Genomic DNA, 19660 nt, shown 5'->3' with positions numbered 1-19660 from the left:
CTTAAGCCAGCAGGGAAAAAGCAGCTCAGTAAGCTGCAGACACCCTCCATGGCACCAACCCAGAAAGGTGAGAACAGTAAAAAATGGAACACAATTAAGCACAAGTGTTACAGCTCTACCACATTTCTGTGGCAAGGATGTGATTTCACCACATCACATCAGGCTGCAGCTCTGTCACTCACAAACTGACTTTCCAATGATTCTAAGTAGGTATCAACCTCATGATATAAACAGAATTTTTCTAACATATTTCTTGATTTTTCCTTTTAATTTCTTAGGAAACCATACTCAGTTAAGATATGGTACCCTATAAGTTTGGGGAGTACTTACAAAAAAATTTTCCACTTGGAATTCATAAGTGAACGGCTTCAAGATAAGAGACTGTTCTTCAGAGGTAGCTGGACAAAAGCTGACTGAAAACAGGCACTGCAAGGAGAGAGGAAGCTCTTTTGTCCACTTCAATTCCCATACAAAGAATATTGATTGCTTACTGTACACAACCTGAAAGAGAATGTTTAGAGTGTTAGCTGCTTCCTTCCTCTGAGAAAGGAGAGGAAATTGCACACATGAATATGTTTGTCTGTTCTAACATTGGTACAGTTTAGAGAAACAAACTCAATAAATCATTAGGGAAATACGGAACAAAATGACTAACAGTGAATCTTTTTCACAATGCACATCTTTGTAAAAGGAAGCATCCATTTCACTGTCAGAATCAAATGTTTCAAGAGGAAACACTTCACATTCACTGAAGTTCAATTTCATATTTTAAACTATTTAAAAATTTAATAAAATTATTAATATCTCCTTCCTTACTTTTTCTAGGCACCAAGACTGAACAATTTAATATGTTCAGACAAGGCTGAAAGAAACTTCAAGGCTGCCCAGGGAACTTGTGGATACCCCATCCCTGGAAGTGTTCAAGGCCAGGTTGGATGGGGCTCTGAGCATCCTGGTCCAGTGGAAGCTGTTTCAATCCCCAATCCAGGGCAGGGGATTGAAACTTGCTCGTCTTCAAATCCCCATCCAACCCAAACCATTCTATAATTCTGTGGTAAGAAACTGTTCTGCAACTCAACTGGTTTACAGCTGTATTTAATTGGAAATCTGTCTTTGCCTGATTTTTTTTTCCTAAAACCCAATGACAAACTGCAACCATAAGATGAATAAATTGAATAAACCAGCAAGTGAATTTTACCTGTTGAGATGCAGGGTTAAGAGGTACCAGCTGCAAATCTGTACACTCAGCAGAATTTTTTAGGCTGCAGTCTGAAAGCTGGAAACAGAGTTCTGACAAATTCTGTACACAGACTTGCACATATTTCCTGAAAAATGCAACACAGTTTTTTTCAATAAAAACTGAGGAGTTACATTGGAAAAGTCCATGTTCATAAAACAAGGCTGCAAAACATCCTCTTTCACAGTAAACAAAGCCAAACTACACACAAACAGGATAACTGGGCTCATCCTGTGGTCTTATTTCCAAAACCACAAATTTGTTTTATTGTCATGAAAGAACACGAAAGGAAATGCACCAGCTTCCACAGGGAAGATAGTGAAAGCCCAACTTATATATTCTTAAAAAACCTGCTATAAATATGAGTTATGAAACCTCATACAGCTCCATACTTTGTAAGAAGAAAGAAACAATAAATAAATAATGAGTACATTACCGTTTGCCAGCTGACAGCAAGGAATGCTTGGCATTGAAGGGTATGCAGAATGTTAATGCAATAATAGTGGAGTAAATTGACCAAGGACAATCAATGGTCACCTACAGGAAAAGAGGGAACACAGTTCTTATTTGCAATTGTCTTTGGCACAATGATTTTGCTTTTCTTCTACTTCTAAATGAAACTTTTCTCATCAAGTGTCTATATCTAATGCATCCAGGAGGTGAAGAAATAAACATTTTTTAAAAATCAGTATGTAAAATCTAATCTCAAAAAAGACAGGTTTTTGTTTGCCTGTGAGTGGGATATGAAATCTCAAAGCAGCTTTTCCTCTAGGAGCTGACATACTCAGTTCTAAAGACTATAAAAAAAGGAAGAGGAATAGAAGAAAAAAAAAGGACACCAATGGCATCTCTGACACCTTTACCCCCATAAAGGTCAGTATCAAATAAACTGCTGTAAGATCTATTATTTAAATGTCTTTATAATAATTTAATAGATCAAAATATTTTTATAAATGCATTTAATGTATATTTATTTTAATTTGAAGCAGCACACTTGACTTCATCTTTCCCATAAATCAGAAGCTGGAATTAAAAGACCACCATGCTACCTTTTACAAAGACACAGGTACCCTCCATGCTTTATAAACTGTGTTAAAACACTAAAAGTTAGATTACTAGCCAAGGGAACAGTTGACAATTTATTACCAACAGTGTATATTTCTGCTTATATTTACAATTTCTTTACATTTTAACATTCAGTATGATTTTTGCATATGTCTTCTTTTAAAAGAAAATAAGTTCCAAAAAAGTAAGTTCCCCCTCACAACTTCTACTTCATGAAGTGTTTACCCCTGCAATCAAATACATTTCATAATAAAAAAGTTACAACTACACCTTACTTTTTGATCAACAGTAGCCATGCAGTTGTCCTGTTTCTGCTTCTCTTTGTTTTTCCTGTGATTTTCTTTATTTGAAGTATTTTCCTTCTCCACTGCAGATTGTGTGGCTGATGGCAAATACATGACTTCTAGTTCAAATTCAATCACATGGTAAGCAGGGGCCACTGGCAAGCTGATGCTTGTGATCTTCTCAGAAGACTGAATCCTTAATGATGACTCTGAGATCTTTTCTACAGATGTGTAGAATGGGATAGAAAGAAAATATTAGAAAAATATGTGGTTCCATAACCACTTCTCAGCAATGTTTGCAAAAACAGCAATGAGAAACCATGTTAAAAAACTCCACAGTAATCTCTTCAAACCAGCTATAATCTACACATGTTAAATATTTAACTTTGCAGGAGTAATGCTCTATCCTTCTTTAACTGCAGGAAGTTAACCACCACATTCCACGTAATAAAAGGCTCCTAATGTTCAGGAAAGAACTGAGAGGGCAATTTAACAACAAACTTCAAACCAGCTGAAGAGCTACTTTAGCCCATCATAAGACACTTATTAAGTTTCTACAAAGTGAAAGTGTTACAGGGCTTGCAAGGGTTTTTCAGGGTGAAGAGAGAGACGAGAATGTTGACTTCATGTTCAGAAGGCTTGATTTATTATTTTATGATATATATTACATTATAACTATACTAAAAAGAAATAGAGAGAAAGTTCTCAGAAGCTAACTACCCTAAGAATAGAAAAGGAATCAATAACAAAGTTTTGTGTCTAGGCAGAAAGCAAGAAAAGCTCTGCCGTGAGTGGTCAGTAAATCCAAACATCTACAGAAGACCAATCACAGGTGCACCTGTTGCATTCCACAGCAGCAGATAACCATTGTTTACATTTTGTTGCTGAAGCCACAGCTTCTCAGAAAGGAGAAAAATCCTAAAGAAAGGATTTTACACAAAAGATGTCTGTGACATGAAAGCACCTTGTTAAGCCTCATCATTCCACTTCAAGCAACCTTGGACACACAAGCAGTTTCACATGCTTTCTGGATTTCATCAGTGGAACTAAAATTGTCCAGTTGTGTTTCTCAAAATTCAAACTACTACTTTGAGGGTGAAAACTTGAGACTGAAATACTCAGTTGTAAATTCCTACAATTGTTCTTAATAATGACTATTTACAGTGTCAGCGTTCTTAATGCTGTAAGTATTAAGCTTCAGGATGCCTGAACTTGTGAGCCTTTTAAAGATGATGGTTTCCAGTTCCTGCTTACCCCTGGTGTTGGAGTAGATGACAGCCTTGCTCTCGGGGTGGTACAGGATGGGCATGGCGTCGGCGTTGCTCAGCTGCAGAGCGTCCCCGCTCTTCATGCTGTAGTGCCCAGTGGTCACTGTGAACTTCACCTTCTGGGGGATGCCAGCCAAAAGGCTCTCTGCAGGACACAGCAGGAATTGTTAACAGATCCCAGCACGTGGTGACAATGCACTAAGCCTTGTTAACAGACAGCTGATCACACACTGGGGTAACTTACAAGAGTGGGGTTTTGCTGTTATGGGACACATTAAACCCAGCTCAGATACAACTTGTGGGAAAACCACATTTCAGCCTGAGAGCTCAAACCCACTGCATCTTGGATGGCTTAGATGAGCTCTCTAGACAGATTTTAGTGAAATTCAATAACCCCAAAGAATTTACTAAGCTTTTAAAGTTCTCCAGGTTGCAGACAGCTCTGTGATTCCAGTCACACCCACGTGCTGTATTAACATGATCAGCACAACAGGAATGCCAGTGTGCACACAGAATCACAGCTATCAGTTTCACAGGGGTCCCTAATTTGATATATACCCAATATGCCTGTCTTTCCTTAGCCACACACTGCAACCTGGAATGACAGCACAAAATTTGTATTAACTCCTCAGCTGCCACTCTCAGTAGGCTGAAAACAAATCACTATTAACTTTAATAAACACTGCAACAACTAGTGCTCAGCTTTCTCTGAAACCAATGGATGCACTCAGTATTCATTTTTAGTAAGTTTATATCCTCTCTAGTACAGAATTCCACTCCTTACTTATTTCTTGTAAATATCAAAGGGACTCTAGTATTAAGTTTGGAGGAATTTCTCCACAGAAAGGGAGAATACACATTGGAATGGGCTGCCCAGGGAAGTGGTCACTGTCCCTGGAGGTGTTTAAAGGGAAGACTGGATGTGGCACACACAGCCATGATCTGGGTGACAAGGTGGTGTTTGGCCATAGGCTGGACTCAATCGCAGAGGTATTTTCCAGCCTAACTGATCATGTGATCACAACCAACAAGTAGCTCAGTCAATCACAAATGTAAATATTCATTTCTGGTCAGTGTGGCAGCTCAAATCTCACTTGATATTTCAGTGACAATGCATGCTCAAATCAAGGTTCAAAAGTGACACTCTGTGTCCAGAGCCAAGCACTGCAATCAGCTGTCCAAAATGGGCCATCACTGGCAGGACATGATGATGGGTAATTTGAAAAGCAAGGCTGGATTTTAGACTCACAAGGCAGAGTAAGGCAAACTGAGTAATACTGAAGCCATGAAACACTTTCTCACAGGAGCACAAGAGGAATCATCAAAGCAGTTTCAGCACAGCCACTGCACCTACCAGTCATGGGCTCCACTTTGAGCTGGGGCTCCTGGGAGTACACATCGTACTGCACGATGGGGTAGATGTGAAGAAGGACAAACTGCACCTTGCCCACTGAAGTGCACAGCTGCCTGAGCGTGTATGTCCCAGGTTCTTTGGCCTTGGAAGAAAAACATTTGATTTTTTTAAGTTTAAGAAAATACTCCTGGAACAAGTCCTCTGTTAAAGAACAGCATGTTTCCATCTCATTTTTATCAGGTACTTTGGGTTTGTAAGTTAAAACTGCAGATTTCAGAAAGCTCAGTTTTCTGAGTAAATGACAAGATTTACACAAAGGAGCACCTTTTGCCCCACTAAGACAGAAGCTCTAGGGTGCTGTCTGATTCAAGAGAAAACATCATAATTAACCAGCACTAACAATCAGGATAACTAATGTAATAGTTATGTTGTCAGTTTGTTACTTTGAGGTGTTTTGCCTTGTTTGTTGGTTGGTTACCCCCCAAAGTGCAACATACATAAAAAAACATTTTTAAGTACCTAAACAACACCTGTGCTTATTTGGCTAATTCATAAAAACAATTGTAAAATCCCACAGCATTTATCTAAGGCACAGCTTTCACTGCTATTGATTTCATACACTCCCCACCACACACCCTGAGTCAATGTTTACAAGAAAGTAACACATACATATTTAATTTCCAACTCTTCCCATACCCTGAGTAATGGGATTCTGGATTTTTCTCAATAAGATTAAAAACAAAAGCAAATCTGCAACACCTTGTAGTATATTTATTCTTGATTCTATTTGCTCTTAGAGACTGCTAGGGAATGGGAAATGTTTCTTTTGTTCATGTGCCACCTTCCAAGTGTAATACATAAATAACAATGCTGGGTAGAATTAAATAAGTCTGCAAGTTATGGAGAAAAGCTGTACCAAGTCAACAGCCAAACCTCATGCAGTTACTTGCATGGCAAATCCAGACTGAAATTCAGTATTATGCATTCTGACATTAAAGTCACTACATTTTAGCCCTAAAAAACCAGAAAAGCATGAATAAAGTAATACATAATATACACATACTTTAAATCTTAGCATGGGATGGGAATATTGGTCTAAAGAATTTAGACAAAGCTTTCTGATCTCTTTTAAGGCTTGGAAAAATTTGGAAGATTGCTGTCAGCATAAATAATGTTAATCATCAGTGTAAGGTCTACAGAAATGATCAAACTCCCTCTGGGTCACAGAAGCACAGTCATTCCTCTTCCTGCAGAAATGGTGCAATTAAGCATTACTTTAAGAAAATCCAGAAAATAAGTTGTCAGCAGTTTCTACCCCCTGGCCAGCTGTGTAACCCAGTAGAAGTGACACAGTGTATTACTACAATGATAATGAATTTTTAGCAAATATTTTGTAAACACTGCAGCTCAAATCTAGAGAAGCTGTCATTGTTTTATCTAATAATACACTGTTGAAATTATAACATGGTCAGATTTTCCCTTTAAGGACAGGTAAATCATGCCTTAAACAACTATATTGTGGGATTCACACTGAGCAGTCTTCCCATGCAAAGCTCTTTTCTTGAAAGGAAGGTTGGGAAAAAGACAAAGTTATAAAAGTAATGCTGTCCATCCTCCAGTGGCCACCAGATTCACAGCAGAAACAGACAAATTCAAAGCAGATCAGACAAATTCAAAGCAGATCTCTATCTAGCTTTTCATCCATCTCTTCTCCTGGTGTTTCCAATTACATCCTGATCACACTAACCCCAAATGCCAGGTCAGTGCAGTCCCTAACAGCTCTCTTCATCTGAAATCCACTTTTACATACATGTGAATTCATTTTACAGAATATGGCATTTCCAGCCACCAAGGCCTCTGGCCCAAATCCCATTAACCTGTCTCAATCCTTTGAAAGGATGAGAAACCTCAGAAATTAAGTCAGTAGGCAGTTCAAATGACTGCATTGCCATTCCACAGATGATAACTAATAAGTTAGTAATCTTAGATGATGACTAATGGGGACAATTTTAATTCTAACATCTTTTACATTCTAATACTTGTAGCTGATCTCAACTTGTTGCAGGTAGGTTTAATGCATCCCCCAAGAATTATTCTACCACCCTCTGTAGAGGAGAAAAGGCTGTCAACCAAATTTAACCACACAATCACTGAATGGCTGGAAAAAGAATTCACATCAAAGCTTTTAGATGTTATTCTGAATAACCTCAACAGCACAGGCAGACTTCATGAGCAGTACATCATATTGTATATGAATTTATCAGTTCAATTTTTGGCAGCAATAGTCAAGATGTTTAAAACAGGTTTAGGAAGGTTGACTCAAATGATTTCAAGTAGAAGAGTCATCTGTATGTTTTAGCATGAACACAACAGCATCCTTTCAAGGGAAATGATGGCAGAGAACAGAAAGCTGCAAGGGGAATGGATAATCCAAGAGTGACAGGAAGCAATACCTGTATATACAATAGCAGGCACCACTCCCCAGCACAAGCTCTTCCTAAGCCAGCATTTCTACGAGTGCTAAAATCATCCAGCTACAAAAACATACCTGAATATTGAAGGTTATTTTATTGTCCCCTGGCTCCAGAGTCAAGTTGTTGCACTTCAGGACGTGAGCCCCATCCTCCAAAGTGAGCCCTGAGGGCACGTCCAGGGAGCTGCTGCTCTCCTGGCGCCGCAGCAGCATGTGCGCGTTCTTGCAGATGATTCCTGCTGTGTTCAACGAGTTATCTGAGGGGCTCCTCTCGTACATTTCAGCCAGCTCCAGGGCTGGCAGGCTGTTTCTGCACAAAGGCAAGCCTGTCATTTCACTAGGGAAGCTGATGACACCGTTGGAAGTTTTGTGCTTGGTGAGCCACTCGGCCGTTTTCCTGTAGCTGTTCTTCTCGATGCTGAAGTGAACGTGGATGGCGACCTGGTCCACCTGCACAGGGATGGGCATTTGGCTCAGCAAAGTCAACTCGATGGACAGCTTCCCACCCACGTGCACAACAGCATTTGGAGGGTCAAAATGCAGAGTTTTCAGCTGGGCAAAGGAGTGCATAGGCAATATAACCTTTTGACCTGCAAAGATAAAAATAGGGATTTTATTATTCTCCAGTACTGCTGGAGATGAGCAGTATTTTTCTCTTTAAAATTTAATCCCTAGAATTGAATGGATCAACAACTTTTCAACAATAATTATGTCTCAACAAATCACTGCTTTCCAATTTTTTATCTTGCATGAGAGTTGAAAGACACCAAGATTTGTTTTACTTACACTACAATTTCCATTTCCAGGCTATTAAAAACAACTGAATTAAGAAAGATTGTCCAAGCAGAAGTTGACATTTCACTAATACAGAACACAGTAGCATTAAGTGACCAGAGTTTGCACAAGTTTAAGAAACTAATGATCAGGCTTCCCAGAGCTTGTACAAGTTTAAGAAACTAATGATCAGGCTGGTGCCCTGAGCCAGCAGCTCTGCTGTGCAAGGGGTTTTCATTCTCTTTTCTATATTCCAAAAACAACCCTAAGGCAGTACCTAAAATTAATTAAGAATCAAGTCTAAAGTAACATATTACTTATGGTACATCAAATCATTAAGAAAAAAATTCTGCATATTTCTTCATATAAAATATTTCTGTATGTAAAATATTACTGCATATAAAATAAGCAGATCTATAGGAAGTATTCCATATAAATTTGAATTATGATTAATATCTGATAAAAAGATATTACTGAAGCAGTATGAAGAATAAAGAGAGGAAACAGGATGGACAAAATAATAAACTGCAATGTGGATGGGCACAGATCTAATATCAAAATCCAGGATGTAACATGACAGGGCTGTCACCTGCATGCTAGCACTGAGAGAGAAAGGTTAGGAATTGAAAAAACTCAACACACAATAAATGATGGGCTGTTAAAGCAGAGAAACATAACTGAAGGAAAACAAAGACTTTGCAGGATGAAAATGTTAATTACCCTTTCATCTTTGACTATTCTTATTTAGTGTAAATTTATAAATGCTTTAAACATTTATAAATCACAAGTTCAAAAATTACAAGTTAAGAAACCTAAGTTCAGAAATTACTCACAAAATAATGAACCTAATCAGAAAAAGCCTCCCCATCTACCTTTAGGGAACAACCAGATTGGAGCAGCTGAAGTTTTAAGACCCAGACTCACCTTGGTTCTCTGCTTGCTGATTGGTAAAATCAAGTATTTCTTGGCAAAATCTTTTGCGTTCCTCTTCTGTTAAGTGATTATCACCAGCTAAGAGGCTGCTTGTTTGGAGATAACTACTGAAGTTAAGGAAACAGGAGACAGAAACCCACAACAATGACAAATTTGAAAACAAGATATTCAAGGACTGCTTTTCTGAGCTTTAGAGACAAGACCTGCTGCTATCATCTCTGCACTTTTCCACTAGAAAAGAAAAAATGCAAGATTTACCATCATCTGAGAGCATTGCAGAATCTCAATACTTCTGTAGCAGAACTACTAAAAATATGATCCATAATTAACCAGTGCAATCTTGCCTCATCTAAAAAGATTCATGAGCATAGAAAATTCATTATTTGACAATAATCCATGCACTGTGCAAGTTAAAGACACAGTGTCTTGTATCCCACTGGCCAACATTTATCACTAAATAATCTTGAGTGTTCTATTTTATTCCAATTTACCTGGCTGAGAACCTGCCAGCTGTAACAGCACCACTTACCATAACTAAGCCACAAGACATTCTTTAAAATTTTAAATGCTGGAGATATCAATGATCACTTGACTATTTAGCTAAGAATGCAATATTACTGGCTCAGATTCCTTATGAGCATTTGCACTGAAGCAGAAAAATTCAAGAGTGTTTAAAAGTGCTGTGAGAATATTTTGTAAATACTGCAGCTCAAATCTAGAAAAGCTTTCATTGTTTTATTTAATAACAAATTTGCACAGGAGGCTGACATGTATAAAGTGTCTTGTTCTAAAAGAACACAAACCAATAACAAATCAGCACAACAAAACAACCCCCAAAATACACTCTGTGGTATCAAATAACTCAGGGGTCTCAGCTCAGATTCAGAATGTCTGGCAGCCTTTACTGTTAAATAAAAGTTAGAGATATGTCAGAAAAATAACAGCAAGCATCATTTTTCCTGTCTTCATTGTCCTGGCTCTGTCTTAGAGGATACTTTTCTATCTGGCCAAGCTGCTTCTGACACTCAGCCAGCTGCTTCCTCGTGTGTGTGACCAGCAGAGCCCAGCCCTCAGCCAGGTAGGTTTTCAGTGCTCCTTGAAGATACACCTCTGCCTTCTGGGGACCTTTCTTCCTCCTTAGAAAATGAAAAAATGAGCACAGAGTAATGTAAGAACCTTTGCAGCCAGGAAAACTCTGCATCTTTTCTCAAAGTGCTGATGGGGGAGGAACACTGCAAGTCAATGCAGGACAAAGTGCAGTGAACCATTGTGATCTTGAATTTTCTGGTAACAGATCAACATATGGGCCTTCCTTATTGCAATTCACTTCAGCAAGTAGAAATGCAATTTTAAAAAATGTCATTATTCCATATGCAGATCTATCCCAAGTCAGAGCAAATGAGGTGAAGGAACCTCCCACAAATGAAACAAAAGCCCCCCAAAGCTTCTGAGAGTTAACTAAAAATTTACTTCCTCAAAAATTTTAAAGCAGAAGAATTCTACAATGAAAATTTTATCACCACACAGCAGTTCCATGACAGTTTTTAAACCTAACATTACTTCCTCTGATAAAAATTTAAGTTAATTTGGGAGAAACTGTTGCAATGTGGAGATCAGACTGCTTAAGTGAATATCAGTGGGAAGCATGCCCCAATGCATTTTCCAAAAGAAATCACTTATGACTCCCAAATTCTTCTAAATAAGAAGAAAAATAAAATGTCATTGAAAAATGCAGGAGGTTTTCTCAGTGGATTTCAAAAGCAGGGATAAAAACACGAAAAAAATTTGGAAATCAGCAATCAAATCACTGTTTCACAGGAGGAAAAATAAACATTTTGCAATGATAACTTTAAATATGAATGGATTACTCTCCAAAGACATGTTTCCTGGTTTTTTTAGATAGATTTAGTTTAATATTTAGTTAAGGTAACAACTGCATTCACTATAGCCTGCTTCCTAAGGAGGCCTCTGACTTGTTTCAAAGTTTACAGTTATCTTTCCCAGCCTTTTCTCCCCAGAAGAAAGAATCAAGCTACAGAACACAGAACAGTTATAGGTAAGAGTACAAAATCATGAGGTGAGAATTAAGGTTTGATAAAAGAGATTGCTAGTTTGGTTTTTTTTTTCCTGAAATAGGGTTTGTTTACATTTTTAAAAATACTTTTTGAAATTCCTGTTTAATTATAGCACATCTTCCTCAGGGATAATATTCAACCTTTTCAAAGGCAATGCATTTAGGACAATTTAAAGAGTCATTTACATATAAAACTCTGCCAAGTCCTTTCCCACAAGCTTAGCTGAGCGAATTCTTCCAATATTTGTGTACATTTCAATGGTGGCATGGGACAGATCCTGTATAAAAAGAAAAGAAATCATTATGAGCCTTATGTATTTTTGGCAGCTGTATGATTATTTCACACAAACTCATAGCCAGAGACTAAGTTACTGCAACAAAATGCCCAGAATGAATCACATTTGCCCTGAGCACAAAACACACAGCAGTTTGTAACAGGTCACCTTCACTGCTCCTGCAGCTGGTCATATCCCATATCTGAATGCTAACTTATAGTCAGAATAATTATTTTCACAAGATTGCCTTAAAGGAATTTTGTTTGCCTTCCCAAATTGAAGTTTATCCCTCATCTTTAGGCTTTAATCTCCAATGCAGTCACAGTGTCCAAGTGTCACCTTCCTCCCCTTGCCCTAAGCTTTAATAACAGCAGCAAACCTGTCTCACAAAATTAACAGTTACAACACACACACTGTGTTCAAATATCCAAATTCTTTCAAAAGTCCATAATAAACTCTGGCCAGATATATAAAAATATAAAAAATACATCACATCACGACAGGATAAAGAGGAATGGCTTCAAACTGAGAAGATTTCTTTTTAAAAATGCAAATAAATGATCTTAGGTGTGTCAGTAAGTTTTAACTAATTCTTGTCCACTGAATACAGGACAAGATTAAATACAGTTACACATCAAATGTACATATTTACATGATGACAACAACACAGAAAAACAGCTTTTAGAGTGTATCTGGTATCTGAATTTCTATTGCATAAAAGTGCAGTCATAAATACAAAGAGAAATGGCAATTCCTCTGGCAAACACTACAGATCCCACTAAGTTTCTTAAATTTAGGAAGTTACTGCTGAGCTTAGCAGAGATCTTCAGCTGCAAGCTGGAAGTGAATAGGTAAGAGAAGCTGGCAACTCTCAAGATTTTAATTCTGATCCAGCCACACAATTAGTCCTATAAATAAATGAAGAATAAAAGTGAAACCCAGTATCTTCAGACAAAATGTCTGGAGATCTTTTCTTTTGACAAAACTTTGTAAAATTGAGTATCACATAGTTTCTATGTTTCAAAAAAAGTGTTCCATTTTCCTTCAAGTTTTCTCCAGAAAACCTTGTTGGCCATATGCAAATATGAGAAATTTTAAAGGGAAATTATTTAAGGAAAAAAAAAAAAAACCCAAGGAAAACTGGTTGGGGAAAAAAAAAACCAACCAAAAAAACCAACAAAAACTGTCAAACCAAGCCCTCAAAAAATCAAACATATTCTTGTGATAGTCAAGAGTTTTTTGTTTTATTTAACAGTCTTCTATTTGAAAAACAAAACCAGCAAAATTAAAAATCCTGAAATCATTACAATGGCTCCTAAGTTGGGGAGCTGTAAGGAAATATAAATACACAATATTAGAATTTTCATTGTGCATCCGTCTATGCCAGGTACAACCCTACTATCCACAGATGTCCCACAGTTTATATATTTTTAAAAAAATCAACAGTATAACTTTAATCATGTAATACTCGTTGCAAAATGCAAGCTCAAACCATTTAAAAGGAAGCTGAATTCACACATCAATATTTTTCTGGGAAAGAGTCAGTTAATTCTGAGTTTGGGCTAGCAGAACATGACAGCCATGACACTGGCTTTTTTAATATCTAAGTATACATGCCCACAGATAATTATCTCCAGCTCATAACTGTAAATATTAAAGTTAATGCAAATATTTGAAACTTGGGGCCCCTATAAGGTTCCAGCTGTTAAACAAATCAGCCTTGTTGTGTTCAGTGTGCAAGAAATAACCTTTGATACCAAAAGATGGAAATACAAATTTATGTTTTAATGTATCTTCTCAGGTTTGAAAACTCTGGCCCTATTTAATCTACAGTGCAAACACACACAAAATTAATATAAATATACTTACTAAGTAGTGTTTTTCAAAAGCTTCTACAGATGATAAGGCCTCTTTGAGTTTCTTGTAAGGGCTCTGTGATGCATTGGCTTTGGAACAAGGCAGGACAAGAGCTGTTACTTACAAACACACTCTGAGAACAGCCCTCCCCACCATCCCTTCCCTCCTTTTTCTCCAGTAGAAAATGGAGAGAAAACTAAAAACTAATATTTGCAGCTCCAGGTGCAGGTTAGCTATCTGCACACAATCAAGGATGCTCCATTTGTTTTTCCAATAGTTTTATTTTAAATACTTGTCTGAAAGCATTAAGAACTTAATTCAAACCCAGCGCTGTTCAAGTTCACTTAAATGCTGATAAGTGGAGAATTGATGGAAAAACTTACACTTGCAACATTAAGGAGATGCACTGGTAGTGTGAAATACTAAATAGGCATTAAAAGAACTTGTAAGAGATAAAGTTCTATCAATGTGTGCGTGTATTTGTAGGGATACTTAAAAATTTGTATTACTGATGTATTTCTATGCTATGCAATTCAGATAATGGCACCTGTGGAAGGAATTCCAGACTCCTGGCTGTACCTGTTTCAGGGCGTTCTGCTCCCAGCCCTGCCAACAGATCCACAGTCCTGTTAAGGTCTTCTGAATTGGGGCCCTTCTCTGACACAAGTCCACACAGATAACCCAGAGATTTTAACTGTAAGAGAAGGCAGATGCTTGCTTTCAGTAGGCTGTAAAATCAATATAAAACTCCTCTTGTTCTATTACATTGTTCCATTTACATTGCTTTCATATTATGCTGCTTATAGGATCTCAAAATTAACTGTTTTTCTCAAAGTATCAAGTAACTTATTAAGGAATTAAATTGCATAGAAGTTACTGCATCAAATGTGCCTACACACACAGATCCCTACATGCACAGCCCCTAATCTGAATAAATCCTTCTGGTTTTCAACACAAACACAAACAAAGCATGAGATGTTCAGCAGTTATGACCAAAGATTATTTCTAATAGCTGTGTCTGTATTTTTGAAAACTGCATAATCAAGAAAAGCAGGCAAGTCTGCAGTACAGTGATCAGGCAGCTTGCAAATCCACCTGAAGTATTATATTTGGATGAAAACCTTCCTGAAAAGGAGATTAGCACAGCTAACAGTGTTACCAGAGTTAACTACCATAAAACCCCTTCTGGACAGCAGCTGGTGGCTCAACACCCACAATATTGTCTTAAAGAAGCTCTTATCTATTGGCCATTTGGTTAATTTACTTAGAAAACTCCATCAACTACAGAGGTAAGCCTGCAAAGGAATAAAGGTCTCAGTTTGTAATATAAAAAATGGGGATGGGCATTAATCTTTTTTTTTAAATTTTATCTTAAACTCCACTTAATTTTGTCACTAAATTCCTTCATTCAGTCAGTTCCACCTTACTGCTACTCATTATCCTAAAATTCTTCCCTTTACCCTTTGTGTGAGAAAAATGATGGAAGGGAAGAACATTTCCAGCTCACATTGGAATTTATCTTCCCTTGAAACGGTAAGGAGTATGGGAAGAATCTGATGCACAATTGCCATTTTAAACAATTCTTTGCTTCCTTTATTCTGATCTCCACCCCCCTCATTTTTTTTTTTTTTAGCAATAACTCTTCAAGGTGAAATTTCATTTCCCTGCTTTTGTAATAAAACAAGGACCTCAAGGGCTCAATTAGAGGATTATTAAGTCTACTGAAACACGAGCAAACCATAATTAAAATAAAGAGCAAATATTCTACAGGCTGTGCAAACAAAAAGGTGAGTCTTGAAAAGATGTTCGTCTTCAAAAACATCCACAGATACCACAGTAGACTATTTCAATAGTTTCTGGAGTTGATCTTCTTTCTAAAATGTTTTTCAGCAGTGGAAAGCAGCAGCAAACTCAAACAACACCTCTTTCATAGCAACAGACCAAGTGGAATTTGAAACATGGATGTCTTATCTAGACTAAACTCAAGACAATGTACAGAACCCAGTATTAAATTCCACAATCAAAAGGACAAAATCTGTTCCAGGTTAATAAAGATTTTATTTCAACATTGTAATACCAGCACCCCAACACATCATTCACTCACCTTCTCCGTGGCATAGCTCCACAGGCCAACTGTGTGGGAAACATTTGCATCTATTTGAGCCCTATCACAGCAGCCTTCTATTCTCTGTAAGACTTCCAAGCAACTCAAAAACACCCAGCAATCCAAAGCTCCAGGAGGAACTGAGACCTGGAGATGAAGAGATAAAATTAACTGGGAAATAAACCATCATCAGATGAGAAAACACTTCAGCTGAAGTACTTTTTTTGATACAACACAGCAAAAGCTCTTAGAAGAGTTTACTCTCAGAAGACACAAAGCACAGCCCAACTCTTGCTGCCTCCTGAATAATTTATACATATTAGTTCATGAAACATATTAACTAGATTGATACATTCATCAAGATGAAAGAGAAGGAAAGGAAGACTAATAGGTCTTGGAAAAATTCCAGAAGTCTGAACACTCAGCTTAAGGAAAATACAGTTAGGAAAAATTTCTGGAAACAGACTACTACTTTCCTAAGGAAACATCAGTTCTAACTGAGACTGAACTGAAAAGTGTAAAGAAGTGTTAAAAACCTGGAGAAAACAAATTCGTCTCTAAGATTCCTTCACAAAAATAAGCTTATTCATTGAAAGACAAGACATCTGTCATGGACAATTAATTAAAAAATGGAGATGAAAACAAACAAAGGAACGCAAAAAGAGAAAGATAGAGAAAGACAAGAGAGTCTGATACTAAAGTATTTTCAAGAATTAAGATAAAGATGAGCATAACTAAAGACATGGATTATAGACAAAATAATGGTGTTTCAAAATCCTGTTCATAATAATGCAAAAATGTTCCTTTTAGAAAGACTATAAAAGTCCTAAAACCCATAATAAACTAAGTGACTAATGGGATAGGAAAGTCCAAAGTATGAGCAAAATGAACTTGAAGAAATAATAAAGAAGTGAATTCTTAAAGAATTTTCAGGAATACAGAGATTCTAAGAAGAGAGCAGTTTAGATTTCTGCTGTGTGATCAGTGGTGTCAAGCCACGTTAAGAGGTTTGCCTGCACTAAGAAAAAGGATCAAACAGGGATAAGCACAAGCTGTGCACATTAAAGTGTCGCTGTCTCACAGCCAGAACACTGCATTCAGTTTGGATCACCACAGCAAGACTGGAACAGCAAAAACAAGGGACAGTGCAGAGGAAAACTCCAAACACTGGGGGCACAGCACAGACCTGGGGTACAGCAAAAGGGGAACTGTAGGAAGTGCCTTCAGAGATCTAGAAGGAAATTACGTTTTGGAAGGAAAATACGTTTTGGAAATTAAAAAAAAAAAAAAAAACCACAAAATGCACACACAAATAATATTATCTCTGGGAATCACACATTAGTTTGAGAACACATGAAGGTGTCAGCAAAGCATCTGAAGCAGATTTGCAGTTTTTAAATGCAGATGAACAGATGGAACTTACTACCACGATGTCAGACAAGCAAAAGTTAGCAGCTGCAGTTATAATGGCACAGATAAAACTAACAGGGCACCCATGGGATAAGGACATGGGTAAGCCACCAAGTGATATTCAGAAATAATCTCTTTTTGTTACAGAGGATTAGCCGGCATAACAGCATAATAACCACTCTGCCTTATTTCCTTCAATACAACACTGCTATAGATTTCAATTATGGGAGCTACAGTCCAACAGATTGGTAATAAATCCATGAAACAAGCAGACAAATGACTACTAGTTTAGAGAATAACTTTCCAGGTGAAGACTAAAACACTTTAATTAAACAGATTTGGTTCCCACATGTGATGTCTCCAGATTTCTTCCCAAAGACATCCTCATGATGACACAGGCAGCTACAGCACAATTGTTCTTACAGCATCATTTTGATAACTCCCAGCCAGCCCTTACTGAATGCAGGTCACCAACAGCTAAACTTGAGAGATCTCATTAGGTCATGATTGTATTTGCTGGGACTTGCCCTGACAAAGGCAGGAATGATGAATCTGACTCCATGTTCTCAGGAGGCTAATTTATTACTTTATGATACTATATTATCTTAAAGAATAATATACTAACTATACTAAAGAATACAGAAAGGATACTCACAGAAGGCTAAAAAGATAATAATGAAAACTCCTGACTCTTTCCCGAGTCCTAACACAGCTTGGCCCTGATTGGCCAATGAGTCAGAACAACTCACACAGAATCCAATGAAACAATCACCTGTGGGTAAACTCCAAACACATTCCACATGAGCACAACACAGGAGAAGCAAATGAGATAAGAATTGGTTTCCTTTTTCTCTGAGGCTTCCCAGGAGAAAAATCCTGAGTGAAGGGATTTTTTCAGAGAATGCCACAGATCATCAGTGGATGAAATAATTCACATAATGGAACAGATGGCACTGACTCACTTCCAGCAGCTTGAGCTCCTGCACACAGTTGTGAAGAAGCTCCAGTGCTCTCTGGGACACCTCCCATGGCCTCTGCAGGAAGATTAACAAGGTGCACTGCCGGGAGAACAGGTAACTGCGCAGGTCCAGCAGCGTGGCCTCCTGGTTCTGGATCAGCTCTCTCTTCTCCATGTCTATTGGCTTCCTCAGAATTAAACCATTCCAGCTCCTCACTGGCTGGCAAAAAAACGTCAGCCAGTTTGCACCATCTAAGTGAACAAAGTTAATATCCAAGAATCAAGCACTGCTTTCTAGGAAAGCCTCTTCATCCTCCCTCCAGAGGCTGTGAGCTGCCTTAGTCCTTTCCAAGTTCATCACGTGGATAAATGACTTATTGTCTTAGCTTTAAAGAGCAAACCAAAAACCCACCACAACTTCCACAGCAAGGTAAGATAACTGAATTTCACATTCATTTCCCATAGGCATTTTGTCTTCATTGTATGTTTGTTATCAGAATAGGGGCAACCAGTTTCTAATTTATTTCTTAGCAATTAAGCCTACCTGAAGTTCAAAACAAACAAGCTTTATTTGCTAAAATATTTCTTACTCAGCCATCATGGATGGATGTGCCCCCACTTCTAGGTATTGCACTGGGTTCAGTCAGCACAAATCTATTTCACTGCAATTACTCCTGCACTATATTTTCACCAGATTCATAAAACATATCTGATTAAAGCTGTTATATAACAGCATGTGCTTTAGCTCATTAAAAGAGTTTAAAGCTATTTGATACTTCTTGCACAGTAATTTTTCTCAAAAATGAAGTTAAATCTTCTGTAGTGCAGATTAAGCACCTATTTCTATTAAGTTTTGCAGTGATTACCAAACATCTTGTGTAATTTGAGGCAACACTGAATGCACTTTTCCAGGAAGCTCTTTACTGAAAAACCCAGCAGTGAGCTGTAAAAACAGCAGCTGTATCTCAGCCAGATCAATACTTGTGTCATTTCATAGTTCAGGCCTCTGGTTGTAACAATCATCCCATTAGAGCAAAACACAGGTTTTCATTAAAAATTGCTTTTAAGCCTCACAGACAAGAAAGAAAATTTTGTTAAGACTGTAAGTGATGGACACTTGTGTTTGCACACAGCATAAAACAAGAGCACAAACTGCCTGGTGCAGCCTCCCTGGGACTGCCCAAAGCCCAGGGCTGCTCAGCACAGTGAAGGAATTCAGGCACTCAACATTTATTTCACATTTTCAGACACTTACCACCAGCCCCAAAGTTGACAACGTACTGAGAGAACAAGGCATCCAGCTCATCATACTGCACCAGGGCATCCTCAAACTGCTGCAGCATCTCAAAGACAAAGGCCAGCTCTTCCTTTTGGCACACAAGAAACACAGGGAACATGTTATTGACATTATCCATGTCTGGTATTACAGCTTGTCCTCAGTCCTCATCCATCCACAGAGCTCCAGGAACTACTTTTTCTAGTTTTTATTTCACATATATAAGAAAAATCTGCCATTGGAGCAGATCTCTTCCCAATACAGGGAGGTCCACAAAAGAAAATTAAATCCTACAGCTCTGCCAGTAAATTCTGATGT

The 19660-nt window shown here is 37.8% G+C and overlaps 1 protein-coding gene across 1 annotated transcript in view; it reads right to left on the bottom strand.

Moving 5' to 3' along the window:
• Positions 1-19660, bottom strand: part of TRAPPC10 (trafficking protein particle complex subunit 10) — a 38779-nt gene that overhangs the window by 4711 nt on the left and 14408 nt on the right. Inside the window, exons 6-20 of the mRNA XM_074534487.1 lie at positions 19322-19433; positions 18071-18318; positions 15699-15845; positions 14174-14288; positions 13607-13683; positions 11649-11740; positions 10384-10524; positions 9380-9492; positions 7757-8271; positions 5209-5350; positions 3841-3999; positions 2578-2807; positions 1674-1774; positions 1199-1325; positions 331-501 (exon numbers count right to left, since the gene is read on the bottom strand). Coding sequence (XP_074390588.1) covers positions 331-501; positions 1199-1325; positions 1674-1774; positions 2578-2807; positions 3841-3999; positions 5209-5350; positions 7757-8271; positions 9380-9492; positions 10384-10524; positions 11649-11740; positions 13607-13683; positions 14174-14288; positions 15699-15845; positions 18071-18318; positions 19322-19433 — 2490 coding nt within the window. The remainder of the gene's footprint in view (positions 1-330; positions 502-1198; positions 1326-1673; positions 1775-2577; positions 2808-3840; positions 4000-5208; positions 5351-7756; positions 8272-9379; positions 9493-10383; positions 10525-11648; positions 11741-13606; positions 13684-14173; positions 14289-15698; positions 15846-18070; positions 18319-19321; positions 19434-19660) is intronic.

Source organism: Zonotrichia albicollis, chromosome 2 (genome assembly GCF_047830755.1).
Source record: "Zonotrichia albicollis isolate bZonAlb1 chromosome 2, bZonAlb1.hap1, whole genome shotgun sequence".
NCBI classification, from domain to species: domain Eukaryota; kingdom Metazoa; phylum Chordata; class Aves; order Passeriformes; family Passerellidae; genus Zonotrichia; species Zonotrichia albicollis.
Note: the sequence above shows the minus strand (reverse complement) of the source record. Positions and strands in the feature narration are given on the sequence as shown.